Here is a 12,500-nt window from a genome sequence, read left to right as displayed (position 1 = left end):
TTTCTTATTACCATTTCAGCAAAATGTGAATTGACATTATTATTGTTATTATTTTTCATAATAGCAATTCAGAAATGACCAATTACTAACTTATGTAATTTTCAAAAGAAAAAAATGCCCATCTATCAACAGTGCCCATTAGCACAAATTAAACCCCCTTAATAATAATAATAATAATAATAATAATAATAATAATAATAATAATAATAATAATAATAATAATAATAATAATAATAATAACCTTAAATGTCTATTCATTAACAATGCCCATTAGGACAGAAAAAACCGACATAATAATAATAATCAATAATAATAATAATAATATAATAATATAATAATAATAATTAATAATAATAATACAGAGGGGAGAGCTAAAGAAGGAAACTGAAAGAATGATATCAGCGGCACAAGATCAGGCCCTAAGAACCAGATATGTTCAAAGAACGATAGACGGAAATAACATCTCTCCCATATGTAGGAAGTGCAATACGAAAAATGAAACCATAAACCACATAGCATGCGAATGCCTGGGACTTGCACAAAACCAGTACAAAAAGAGGCATGATTCAGTGGCAAAAGCCCTCCACTGGAGCCTGTGCAAGAAACATCAGCTACCTTGCAGTAATAAGTGGTACGAGCACCAACCTGAGGGAGTGATAGAAAACGATCACGCAAAGATCCTCTGGGGGACGTATGGTATCAGAACGGATAGGGTGATACGTGCAAACAGACCAGACGTGACGTTGATTGACAAAGTCAAGAAGAAGGTATCACTCATTGATGTCGCAATACCATGGGACACCAGAGTTGAAGAGAAAGAGAGGGAAAAAATGGATAAGTATCAAGATCTGAAAATAGAAACAAGAAGGATATGGGATATGCCAGTGGAAATCGTACCATAATCATTAGGAGCACTAGGCACGATCCCAAGATCCCTGAAAAGGAATCTAGAAAAACTAGACGCTGAAGTAGCTCCAGGACTCATGCAGAAGAGTGTGATCCTAGAAACGGCCCACATAGTAAGAAAAGTGATGGACTCCTAAGGAGGCAGGATGCAACCCGGAACCCCACACTATGAATACCACCCAGTCGAATTGGAGGACTGTGATAAAAAAAAATAAAAAAAAAATAAAAAAATAAAATAAAATAAAATAAAATAAAATAAAATAAAATAAAATAATAATAATAATAATAATAATAATAATAATAATAATAATAATAATAATAATCAACTCACCCTCAGCAGTATAGCCAGCGCTCTAGAGCTGCCCATTCTGGCTGCCATGTGCAGGGCAGAAGACTCGCGGCCGGAGTCGTCCTTGAGGGGGGCGTTGACATTTAAGGGCGTCTGCAGGGCTGCCTCTAGGGCCTGGAGGTCGCCCTTCCTGAGAGCCTGCTCCAGGGCTTCCTCGGGATTCGCCTGAAGGAGGAGGAAGAATATTATTGTCGTAGGTAGTCGCAGGTTGAGAGGAGAGAGAGAGAGAGAGAGAGAGAGAGAGAGAGAGAGAGAGAGGTTGGAGGTACTATGTACATGAAACACTTGGGGTTGAGAAGTGTAGAGAGAGAGAGAGAGAGAGAGAGAGAGATGAGAGGAGCTTGAGAGAGAGAGAGAGCGAGAGAGGAGTTGGAATATATACTAATGAGGTTGAGGGAAGTGGAGAGAGAGAGAGAGATGAGAGAGAAAGAGATGAGAAGCGACAGATGAGTAGGAGAGAGAGAATAGAGAGAGAGAGAGAGAGAGAGGAGTTGGAAATAAGTACATGAAACACTTGAGGTTGACAAGTGTAGAGAGAGAGAGAGAGAGAGAGAGAGAGAGAGAGAGAGAGAAATATCACAATATAACTTGACGTAACCTCAGTTAACCTAACCGATTTGAAGGCTGCCTGTTTGACTATTTAAGTAACACTCATTCATATAACAGAATTGAATCCTAAGAGCATCTGATTTCCTAAAAATGAACTTGAAGACCCACCGTTAAACTTTGGACGATTTTACAGCATTAACAGAACATACTCAAGACAATATGCAACCCTTACGAGAGAGAACTGATTATCAACAAAAGTCTAACCGAGTCCATAATTGTCTCTGAGAATTCCAATTTTCATTTCATCTATTTTCAATGCAACGCCTCGACAATACTCTTCAATTAAACTGTGCGGAATTAAAAATAGAACACTGGTAAGAATTTCACGCTGTTAAAAAAGGTATTAGAAAACTGACAACCGTCTGGATCTTGGCCCTTTATGAAAAATCTCACGTATTTCCGCAATAAACGTCTAATACGTGTGACGCATTTTACGAGACTGAACTTAAAATCTAGCAAAGTAAAAATACCGTCATGCAATGCTCCTAAATCACCCTATTAAGAAAAAAAAAAGAGATAAGAAAAATCATGCCTGGTGTCAACGTTTCCCAAATCACTTCTAATCCTATTAGGGTGTGTCATAATTTCGGATATCGAGCGGCTTATGAGATATCGATAGACTTTTTTTATGCGGTCTGGCACCGCAGAGGGGCCAGGGAAAATATCTGGATGACAGGGGGAAGGGGAAGGGGAAGACGCAAGGTGTCATGCGATAACTGAGGAGGTGACCCTAACTAAAATGCTTTTGAAGTGGGAAAATATTGAAAACTTGGCTTAGAATATTATGTTAAAGATTTCTTACAGATTCTTCTGTAATTCAAATATATATATTATACTCAGAACCAGTTATGCTTTCGTATTATTAAACGTAATGCGTAATCAAATGCATAATTAAAAACACAAACACATATTATAATATATATATGTATATATATATTTAATATATATATATATATATATATATATATATATATATATATATTTATATACATATATACATACATACATACACACAAATATATATATATTTAATTATGTTTAACATTACGCAAGTATATGTGATTTGGACTGTAATATCTTTTATTGAATTGAAATCAAAATGATAAGAAGTCGTTAATATAATATTCTAGTGATAGTCTAGTCTAATATTATGCACGTGCATATACGTGTGTGTATATATATATATATATATATATATATATATATATATATATATATATATATATATATATATTTTCACATAAACACACGCCCATTACAGGGACGACTCACATCCACCACACCAACAACGGATTAAATTTTAACCGGGGGGGGGGGGGGATAATAATCACACAAAATACCCGGATTTACGACGGGATGAAACTGGTTTTCAATGCGCCGTGAACACGCACGCATCCCGCGCCTAGACTGTCTTGGCGGGCTTCGCCTTCTTCTGTAATGCGTTTGAATGCTAATATCTAAGAAAATACTCTAATTGCAAACGAAAAAACGAAATAGCACGACTAAAAAGGTTTATATATGTCAGGTTTTGTATGCAGAGTTTGAAATTAACGGTAGGAATGCTGGTAAACTAAACGTAACAGCATAAACGGAGCACTTAGGTCTAAGCTGGTACGGGCACACCTAGGCTCATGTGGCCTATTCGAGATGGAACGGAAACTAAGTGGAATAAAACTCAGGATTATTTATGTTCAGTTTCAAAAAAAAAATTTGTATTGACACGTTTTTTTCTATAAAAATCGACCGTTATTCACAAATAACCAATGCTTACATAGTGGGGGGGAAAACATAACAGCAAAATCGAGGCATTGCAATCATGCAGTGTTGACAATTGGTATCTGTTTACCCTCCAAACTGAGTATAGGGCTTACACAAAACCGTGGAAATAAATGAAATTAGAGTATCTATTTGTAGTATATATACAATTTAGAGCAATTTTATCATTATTGCATTACTATGGCAACTAGAATTCATGGAAACAGCTCGTAAATGCATCGGCGTATGTGTGAAGCTCCACTAAATTGGCAACGACGCCGCAATGGGGGTGGCCTTGCGAAATGGTGTCAGTGACTACCAGGCATGCGAGAAGGATGATCTCCTTTTTCAGAAAAGACTTCCTCAAAGTCTGCGAAGACTGTGTTATTCCTTCTTTAGATATCACAGAGTTGCTCCACCTTTTTAGTCCGTCATTTCTTTATTGGGATCTTTCGTGTTTACATTATGTAGTTGCTCGGTCTTGGATTCCATTAGTAAACAGCAAAGAAGAATTTCAGATTTGTTTTGAACTTTATTCAAGATCTGTAATTTTTCGGGGTTAATTTTGTTGTAAAAGGGGGATAATGGAGATGAATTAAACTAAACAGTTTGAAGTGACATAAAGTTAAAGTAAATAATGAGTAAAGTAAACAATTAAGGGAATAAAGCTTTGCACCCCATAAAGTGTAGTGTGCCCGCAACTGTGTTTGTCGGAAGAGAGCTTAGGAACCAGGAACCATTTTTCTGTTCTCTTAACTAATCTTGACCCTGTTAGATTCTGGACCAAAATTCTGAAAACTTTCAAATATCAAATTCTTTTGATCAGATATACATTGGATACAGCATGACCACATTAAATCTTGTCATATAACTTTAACATAGAATGTAAAGATAAATTTACCAATAAATAAACAAAGGTATTGTGTGTGACTCCATCATTAGATGATGTACGCAGAATAATGATTAGTTTAAGTTTACTGGGATTTTCGCTATCATTGTTAAATCTACAAATATAATGGTCTCTACTTTCAGAGAGAGAGAGAGAGAGAGAGAGAGAGAGAGGCGAGAGAGAGAGAGAGATGAGGAGGAGAGAGAGAGAGAGAGAGAGAGAGAGAGAGAGAGAGAGAGAGAGAGAGAGAGAGAGCAACCTTAACTGCTAGTAACTGGAGATGAATTTAGACGCGAAAATAACATAGTCACATGGAATATAAAATCTAGGGTGAGAACTAGAAGGGCCAATGTCATAAAACCATGTTTTCAGAAAAACGCATTTAAAATATTGCTTCCTTAATCAAAATTCAGGTGAGTACGAAAAACGAAAGCCTTTTTTTTTTGGGTGATTGCTTAACTTATAACATTGGCCATTATAGCACTGAAACAGAGATAAATTTCTAGTTTAGTGACGGTCTTAACTTAACTACAATCGGCCATTTTTTGACATTGGCCCTTTTAGTTCTCAGCCCTAGAAATATTGATAAAATGAATCTCGGTTGGTCCTTCTATATAACTAATAAAATTAAAAGCATTCTTGCCACCACTGACTAAATTGTTCTATAAAGTGTAATAAAAAAATAAAATAATTTAATAAAAATACATACGGAATCTCATATAAAAAACCAGAAGTTAGAGAACATTATTTAAAGTAATTCACGTCGTATCGTAAACAGTAATATTAAAAATATTTAAAATATGTTAAATATTTTTTTAACTGTTAAACAACAATATTATCATCGCTAAAATTAGAATCTGATTTGAAGAAAACGAACAAATGACTCGTCTGACTCATCGAAATCAAATTTTCGCATATAAATTTATAAGTTACTGTAAATGACATGGTACTATCGAAGCACACGGTGAGTGAAGAAACAGTTGACGTTCAGGAGGTGGTTTCCCCTATGTAAAATCACATTCGCAGACTACGTAAAATGACATACATTAATCATCATTTGTTATCTAGAGCAGATATCGACCATGCGGATAAGAAAGGAAATTGCATTTTGTACTGGCTTCTGAAAAATGACGGTCGTACAGCGATCCTAGTCTAGAGGAAAGAGCGAAAGCGAGTGGTAAATATTAGTACCATAAAGAAGAGAGTGGAAAATCTTAGTACCATAATGACCTGAAATGATTTAGAAATACATAAAAACAACTCTACATCATTAATATCAGCAAATATATAGTAGGTTTCTATATTTTAAAAAGGAAATTAAGTTATATACAGAAAAAAGTTTACGAATGATAAGAAAACCGAAATACTGGTACTAGATAAATGAACCTCTTGCTCTACTCACCGGAATAGAGACACCAGCGGCGGCCTCCGAACTGAGTCCGCACCCCATGACGACGGTTGGCTTCGGCTTCGTAAATTTGCTATTTCTGACGTCCCCTTCCCTTCTGTCGTTTCTTCACGTCGTTTTGGGTAAAAGAACAATCACTTGAGGAATGAGTGTGAGTTGCATTACACCAGTTACGTCAAGCAAGTTGGTTTTCCCTCCAAGTTCATTTCGAACATGACGCCAGCCGAACTCGTCACTTCACATGTTGACGGTTATCGTGAAATTCACCTTCACATAACAACGAAATGATCCATATGATTGCTTCATGAACGACGCCCCTCTGAAATAAAAATAACAATAGGCGTGAATTATGAATGCACTCACTAATTTTTCATTCATTAAAAAAAAAAATATTAGACTAAGGAAAATCGCTTCGCGCACGGAAGAAAATTCACGTGTTTACCCACGAGGGCAATGTTGTAAACATGGATACCACTATACTCATAAATTGCGTCCTGGAGCATTAACATAAAAGCACTACAAAGCTGAAACCTGAAATATAATAAGCATAAATCCAAAACTAATCCCACTTTTCATAATAGTTATCATAATCACCATCACACGAAACAGACTGACGACGAATTCGTGGTAAAGGAATGTACTCATTTAATCAATAAGATGCATGACTCCGGAGACGCTCATTTTCTAAATGAAAGAAGTGTATACAAACTCCCAAGGTCAATTGGCAATTAAGTGAAGCATTGTGCTTCAGCTGGAACGAATTCATCACTTCCTTTTCAATATCTTACCTTAAGAGCTGTATGCACGCGTGTAAATATATAGTTAGTAAACTATACCTCACCTAAAAAGCAAAACTACATTTAAATTAAGTTCTAAATTAAAAATTTTTTGCAAACAATACTAGGTAATAATATAGGCTCCCAAGTCTATACATTTCATGTTTTCTTTCTGTGAAAAAAAAGACTTGTCAGATGATGAAAGCAAGAAAATATATCTAGTCTTACAGGCACACATTTTTATGTGCCTATAAAATACAGGACCCTTTATCTTTTTTTTTAAGACAACGACGTATGATTCTACAATCAATAGTACACAGAACTGGGCCTTCGTTACATGGTCAAGAATAATAATAATAATAATAATAATAATAATAATAATAATAATAATAATAATAATAATAATAATAATAATAATAATAATAATAATAATAATAATAATAATAATAATATGAGGAAACTGTTAGTATCTGATTTATCAACAATGTTCTTTTACAAGTTATTTTCAGAGTTCCATACTGACTAGAATTCACCAAGCTTTAAACTCATTACGAACAAGTCATAAAAACCAGTTTCCTTTGAACTTCCAGTATTCATAACTTTAAATTTCTCATGAATACTTCAATGTGCTTATTACTGTCAATACCCCACTGAAACTGTCATTTTAAGTCTTGTTTCTCTTTACCCTTCATATTCTGGAATCCTTTCGTCTTGCTCGCTAATAATAAAAAAATCTAAGAAAAGACTAATTCTGCCCCATCTCTTACACTCTGTCGTTATCTTTAATGGTCGTACATTTTGCGAATATATCCCCCACTTCATCAGAGTGTTCTCTACTAATGGCCTGGCCAACCTTGTCCTCACATTCCTCTAACTACTTTAATGAGGTTCAATCAGAGTTCACCGCAGTGTTGCCATATCACGAAATCAAAGTCCTACGAATCAAGCCCTGGTGTGTTCCGTAGTCCATTAACATTCCACGGGGCCATAAACCTCTTGGCCTGGAGCCCTCGTACTTTCAAGAAAACGGCAATATTTCATACAGAATTGACGTAGCTACTGGGACATTTTCCCTTCTGGAAGGAGCACATGCCAGCGGTGCGTATATATAGGAAAAGAAACTGAAGAATGTAGAAGAGAAATGGCGTAGTTTTCCGAAGACATTCCTGGCTTTGGCTACGCTGATGTTCAATGATTCCTCAGGACACCATCAATCACTGTGGAGGTCTCTCAGGGGTGCCAATTGTTGCCGCCAGACACGCTCCTCGTTTCAGACGGAGGACTGTCGTAGACGAAGGCTGCGTTGATCGACCGGTGAAAGAAGGGAGGGGAAAGACAAAAGAAGATCGAGTCGGCGAGTTGAAAATGAAAGAAGAGGAATAAAAAGACTGGGTTGTATAGAAAAAAAATATCTTTGCAGAAGTTCTTAGCTTTTCACAGAACAGGATTGCACTAATGCATTGCACAGTGAAAAATGAATATTAAAGAGATTAAACTTAAAATAGTATTGAGAATATAATAATTAGGATTGTGATAAGTGAATATGGTAGTGGAAAAACAAACAAAGGAGTGAAGCGTTCGAAAAAAGGCAGAATAAAAGCTCTGAATATTCAGAATAACTTAGCAAAAAACATAAGAACATAGTTATATAAACGTTTAACAAGCAAAACAGAAACTATGGCTTACCCTGAAATACAGTTTAATTTTGGTATTACTAATTATTATCCTTAGTCTGATTCGTTTCTATTGTTCATCAAAGCTTTAATTTAATTAAACGATTTGCGTTGCATGCGCGAATATATATATGCCCACATACAAACTAAGTTAGGCAACGAGGATTATGTTGGAGTTAAATTTCACGGGAAGTTTGGTAACAAAGAACTCACCTGACACCCCATGTGTCAAACACGCGTCCCAGACAACAAAAAGGCTTCTTCATGCATGTTTGCCCAAACATGCAAAGGGGGGGGGGGGGGGAGGTGGGGGGGGGGGGGGGGGGGGGGTGGGGGGGGGGTGGGGGGGTGGGGGGGGGGGGGGGGGGGGGGAACAAGCCTTCCTGGTTTGGAAATAAACATTCGTCCTTGAATTTGCTGCAGTAATGATTATCAAATTATCGTGTTAAAATGGACACGAGATCTGACATGAGCTAATCTTCCAACAAATCCTACATTTCATGGGGGATTAAAAGTCTGAAAGATTGGTGTTGCATTAAAAAAAAACAAAAAAAAAAAAAAAAAAAAAAAAAAATACACACACAAACAAAAAACAGACTGCATTACTCCACAATTGTACGTCCACGCTACAGTAAAACAGGTCATCAGTACGTCGACAACATATCACAAAGATGTCATCAGCACACTGGAAACATAAAAAACAAGGTCAACATGTCAGCAACATATCATGAACATGTCGGCAATATATAACAAACATGTCACCAGCATATCATAAACATGTCATCATCACGTTGACAACATACCACAAATGTCATCAACATATCACAAACATGTCATCAACACATCACATACATGTCATCACCACATCGGTAACATATCACAAACATGTCATCAACACGCCGGCAACATATCACAAATGTCATCAACATATCACAAACATGTCATCAACACATCACAAACATGTCATCAACATACCACAAACGAGTTGAAAACAAGTCATCGACTGGAAGTGGAGACCGAATCGCACGAAGCACCATTTGTTTGTAACAAGTTTCCAACCTTTGTTTGTGACATGGTTAACAGTCATCGCATTAAAAGAAAATATTACTTTATTTGGTGTTTACATGGCAGTACATTCCAGCATGACAACCGTTTCAGATTAGTATGTTTTTTATAGGTTCTATTGTAACCAGCCCGAGAAGAGTCTACTTGAGACCCAGAGGTCTGGAAAAACTAAGCCCTATTAATAATAATAAGGTTCTATTGTATTTTTGCAGTTTTAATTAACGTTCTTAGAGAATATCTAATAAATAATGGCTTTTAATTATAACTAAGCTATCTCACTAGACAGGAAATCTTGGCAATATATCAACAAGATACATTGGTCTTTCCAAAATGCCGATCTAGAATCTGCTACTATGGTTGGCATCAAAACGAGAACAATTAGAAACCGGATCATATTATCCTAAATATTAGCTTATCTGAAACAGATATATTGCCAAATTCAGTTTCTTCTGATAAAAAACATACAAGCGAAGCATACAAAACTGCTTTGATATAAATCATAACCAAGTTTTTATTCATATGAATAGAATTAATATTATTTACACTTCCCTTTGTTATTAGGCAAAGATATCACCGCATACGGTGCTATTTCTCACTATCGTCAATTTACACTACCCCCAATACTTGTATAAAAAAAATCTTAACAACCACGAAGAAATGATAAGTATCTGGCCTGCTTCTCTCTCTCTCTCTCTCCGACCTTCATTATCATTAACCCCATCATGAGAGGAATAAATCTGGATGAAACGCAATAAAAAAAAAATCCGCTGATTTTCTGACGACTGTGATTTATCGCTCGTTCTAGATAATAATGAAATCGTTCGGGGTAAAACTCGCGCTAGGAAAGAGCGAAAATGATAGGAAAGGAAGGCAAGAATTGACAGAAAGCTTTTGATGACTTATTTCTTGAAAATATTAAGAAATTCTCTTAAGATAGAGAAGATAGTTCAAATAATAATAAGGATTAATGTCGGAATTTTTTTGTGAGTAAAAACATTATATATAAATATTTCTTGAGTATATACTAGATAATCATAAACGATTCGATTGAACATACATGACTATTATCGCTTACTCGGGGAGTAAGCCTTCAAACGACTTTGTTGTTGTTGTTGGTGGGGGGGGGGGGGGGGCGGTTGTTAGGAAAGCCTAAAAAGTTCTGAAAAGGTGGTTTGCGTTGAGTTAAAGCTACAGGGATTTTAGGATAGAATAATATGATTTAAATATTAGAAGGAAAAATCAATAAATAAATAAATAAATAAATAAATAAGATGCGTGATAAACAGTAAAGAAAAATTATTTCTAATAAAATATAGGGTATTTATTATAACTTTCATTAGTGAAACAAAGCGCTATTTGACCGTAGATCTTAGTACGGGCCCAAAGTAAGCTGGAGGTCGGATCACGTCTTGTTAAAATAAATTAAGTATTCGTGGTCCAGTGGATAGAGCTTTCAACCCACCAGCGATTGGTCCCAGTTTCGAATCCCAACCGAGCCTAAATATTCACGTGCGTATGGTAAAATCCACCGTGCCTTAGTTAACCTAGGCAGTGAATTGTGTAACTGGTAGGTACTTAGACGATGCTGGGCAAAGAGCAGAAATAGGTATGAAGCTAATTTTATCCTCTAAGGACTTTATCATACGATTTTTGTATTAAAAAAATATACCACAAAAAAAACCGGTTACCTATGACGGAATCGTTACCATGGAAACTGATTACGATTAGCAAATTGAAAAAAGCAATTTATCTGCCCCTATAAAGTACAGGAAAAGTGGCCTAATTTAGTTAGGCTATGCTGGCGTGGTCCACCACAAACTTATTCAAAAATATACCACAAAAAAACCGGTTACCTATGACGGAATCGTCACCATGGAAACTGCTTACGATTAACAAATTGGAAAAAGCAATTTATCTGCCCCTATAAAGTACAGGAAAAGTGGCCTAATTTTGTGGGGTTACGTTGGCGTAAGCTACCACAAACTTTTGTCGATGAAATAACATCATCTCAAAACCATTTGTCAAAAACTGCCATCCTTTCTTCTATAACGAATTAAGTCTAACCTTAGTTTGACCAGACCACTCTGCTGATTAGCAGCTCTCCTAGGGCTGGTCCGAAGGATTAGCTTTTTTATTTATCTACGTGGCTAGGAACCAATCGGTTCCTTAGCAACGGACCTACAGCTTATAGTGGGATCCGACCCACATTATATCGAGAAATGAATTTCTAATCACCAGAAATAAATTCCTCCGGTTCGGCATTGGCGGCAGTGGGGAGCGAACTCGGGCTACCAGACTGACAGGCGAGTAGGCAACACACTCGTTCAGAGAGGAACTTCTCCTAAACTGAAAAAGATTGTACGCAACCCATTCGTCCAATGAGGAACTTCTCCGCTACCGAAAAAGATCATACCTAGATTAGGAGCAGAGCAAACCTTTTGAACTGGTAAAGGATTAAAAATGCTACAAATAAGGAAAGAGGAAAAAGCAAAATCCAAAATGGCCGCGAAAGCAAGGAAGCGCCCGAGTGCGTGTAGGCGAGATATGAAGGGATGGTATATGTGAGCATGACGCACTGCAGAGGAGTTCTCCTTTCCATTTTCTTTTCGTAGATTTATGGATAACTTCTGAGGAAGTGAACACTATATTCAGTTGGAGTATTCACGCGGTAGTTATTGCTGGCTCATGATAAATAAGTATAATATTCACACATTCAGGCTCAAGTATATTCAACGTGTTAGTCTCTCTCTCTCTCTCTCTCTCCACTCACACAGACACACAGACACAGACACACACACACACACACACACACACACATATATATATATATATATATATATATATATATATATATATATATATATATATATATATATATATATACTGTTTAGTTTTGAATTGGTTTGCTTCACATATCATAAAATTATATGTATTTAATTAACCAGTTGCCCCCTATAAGAGTGGTTCTTGAAAAAACAACACAACACTGTGTGTGTGTGGGAGTGTGTAAATATAAATATAATCAATGTATATTGGGGCATACATTGCCAACTCATACCTCGAGAGAGAG

General features: G+C 36.3%; 2 protein-coding genes across 3 annotated transcripts in view; one reads left to right on the top strand and one right to left on the bottom strand.

The window, feature by feature from the left end:
* Nucleotides 1–12,500, top strand: part of LOC135211813 (uncharacterized) — a 395,519-nt gene that overhangs the window by 167,017 nt on the left and 216,002 nt on the right. The window lies entirely within an intron of this gene.
* Nucleotides 1–12,500, bottom strand: part of LOC135211896 (ankycorbin-like) — a 71,178-nt gene that overhangs the window by 41,176 nt on the left and 17,502 nt on the right. For both annotated transcript variants that reach the window (XM_064245124.1, XM_064245125.1), the window contains exons 2-3: nucleotides 5,911–6,235; nucleotides 1,238–1,420 (exon numbers count right to left, since the gene is read on the bottom strand). In XM_064245124.1, coding sequence (XP_064101194.1) covers nucleotides 1,238–1,420; nucleotides 5,911–5,958 — 231 coding nt within the window. In that variant the 5' untranslated portion in view covers nucleotides 5,959–6,235. The remainder of the gene's footprint in view (nucleotides 1–1,237; nucleotides 1,421–5,910; nucleotides 6,236–12,500) is intronic.

This window comes from Macrobrachium nipponense, chromosome 40 (assembly GCF_015104395.2).
Source record: "Macrobrachium nipponense isolate FS-2020 chromosome 40, ASM1510439v2, whole genome shotgun sequence".
In the NCBI taxonomy this organism is placed as follows: Eukaryota; Metazoa; Arthropoda; class Malacostraca; order Decapoda; family Palaemonidae; genus Macrobrachium; species Macrobrachium nipponense.
The sequence above is the reverse complement of the archived record's forward strand: the minus strand, read 5'-3'. Positions and strand labels throughout refer to the sequence as shown.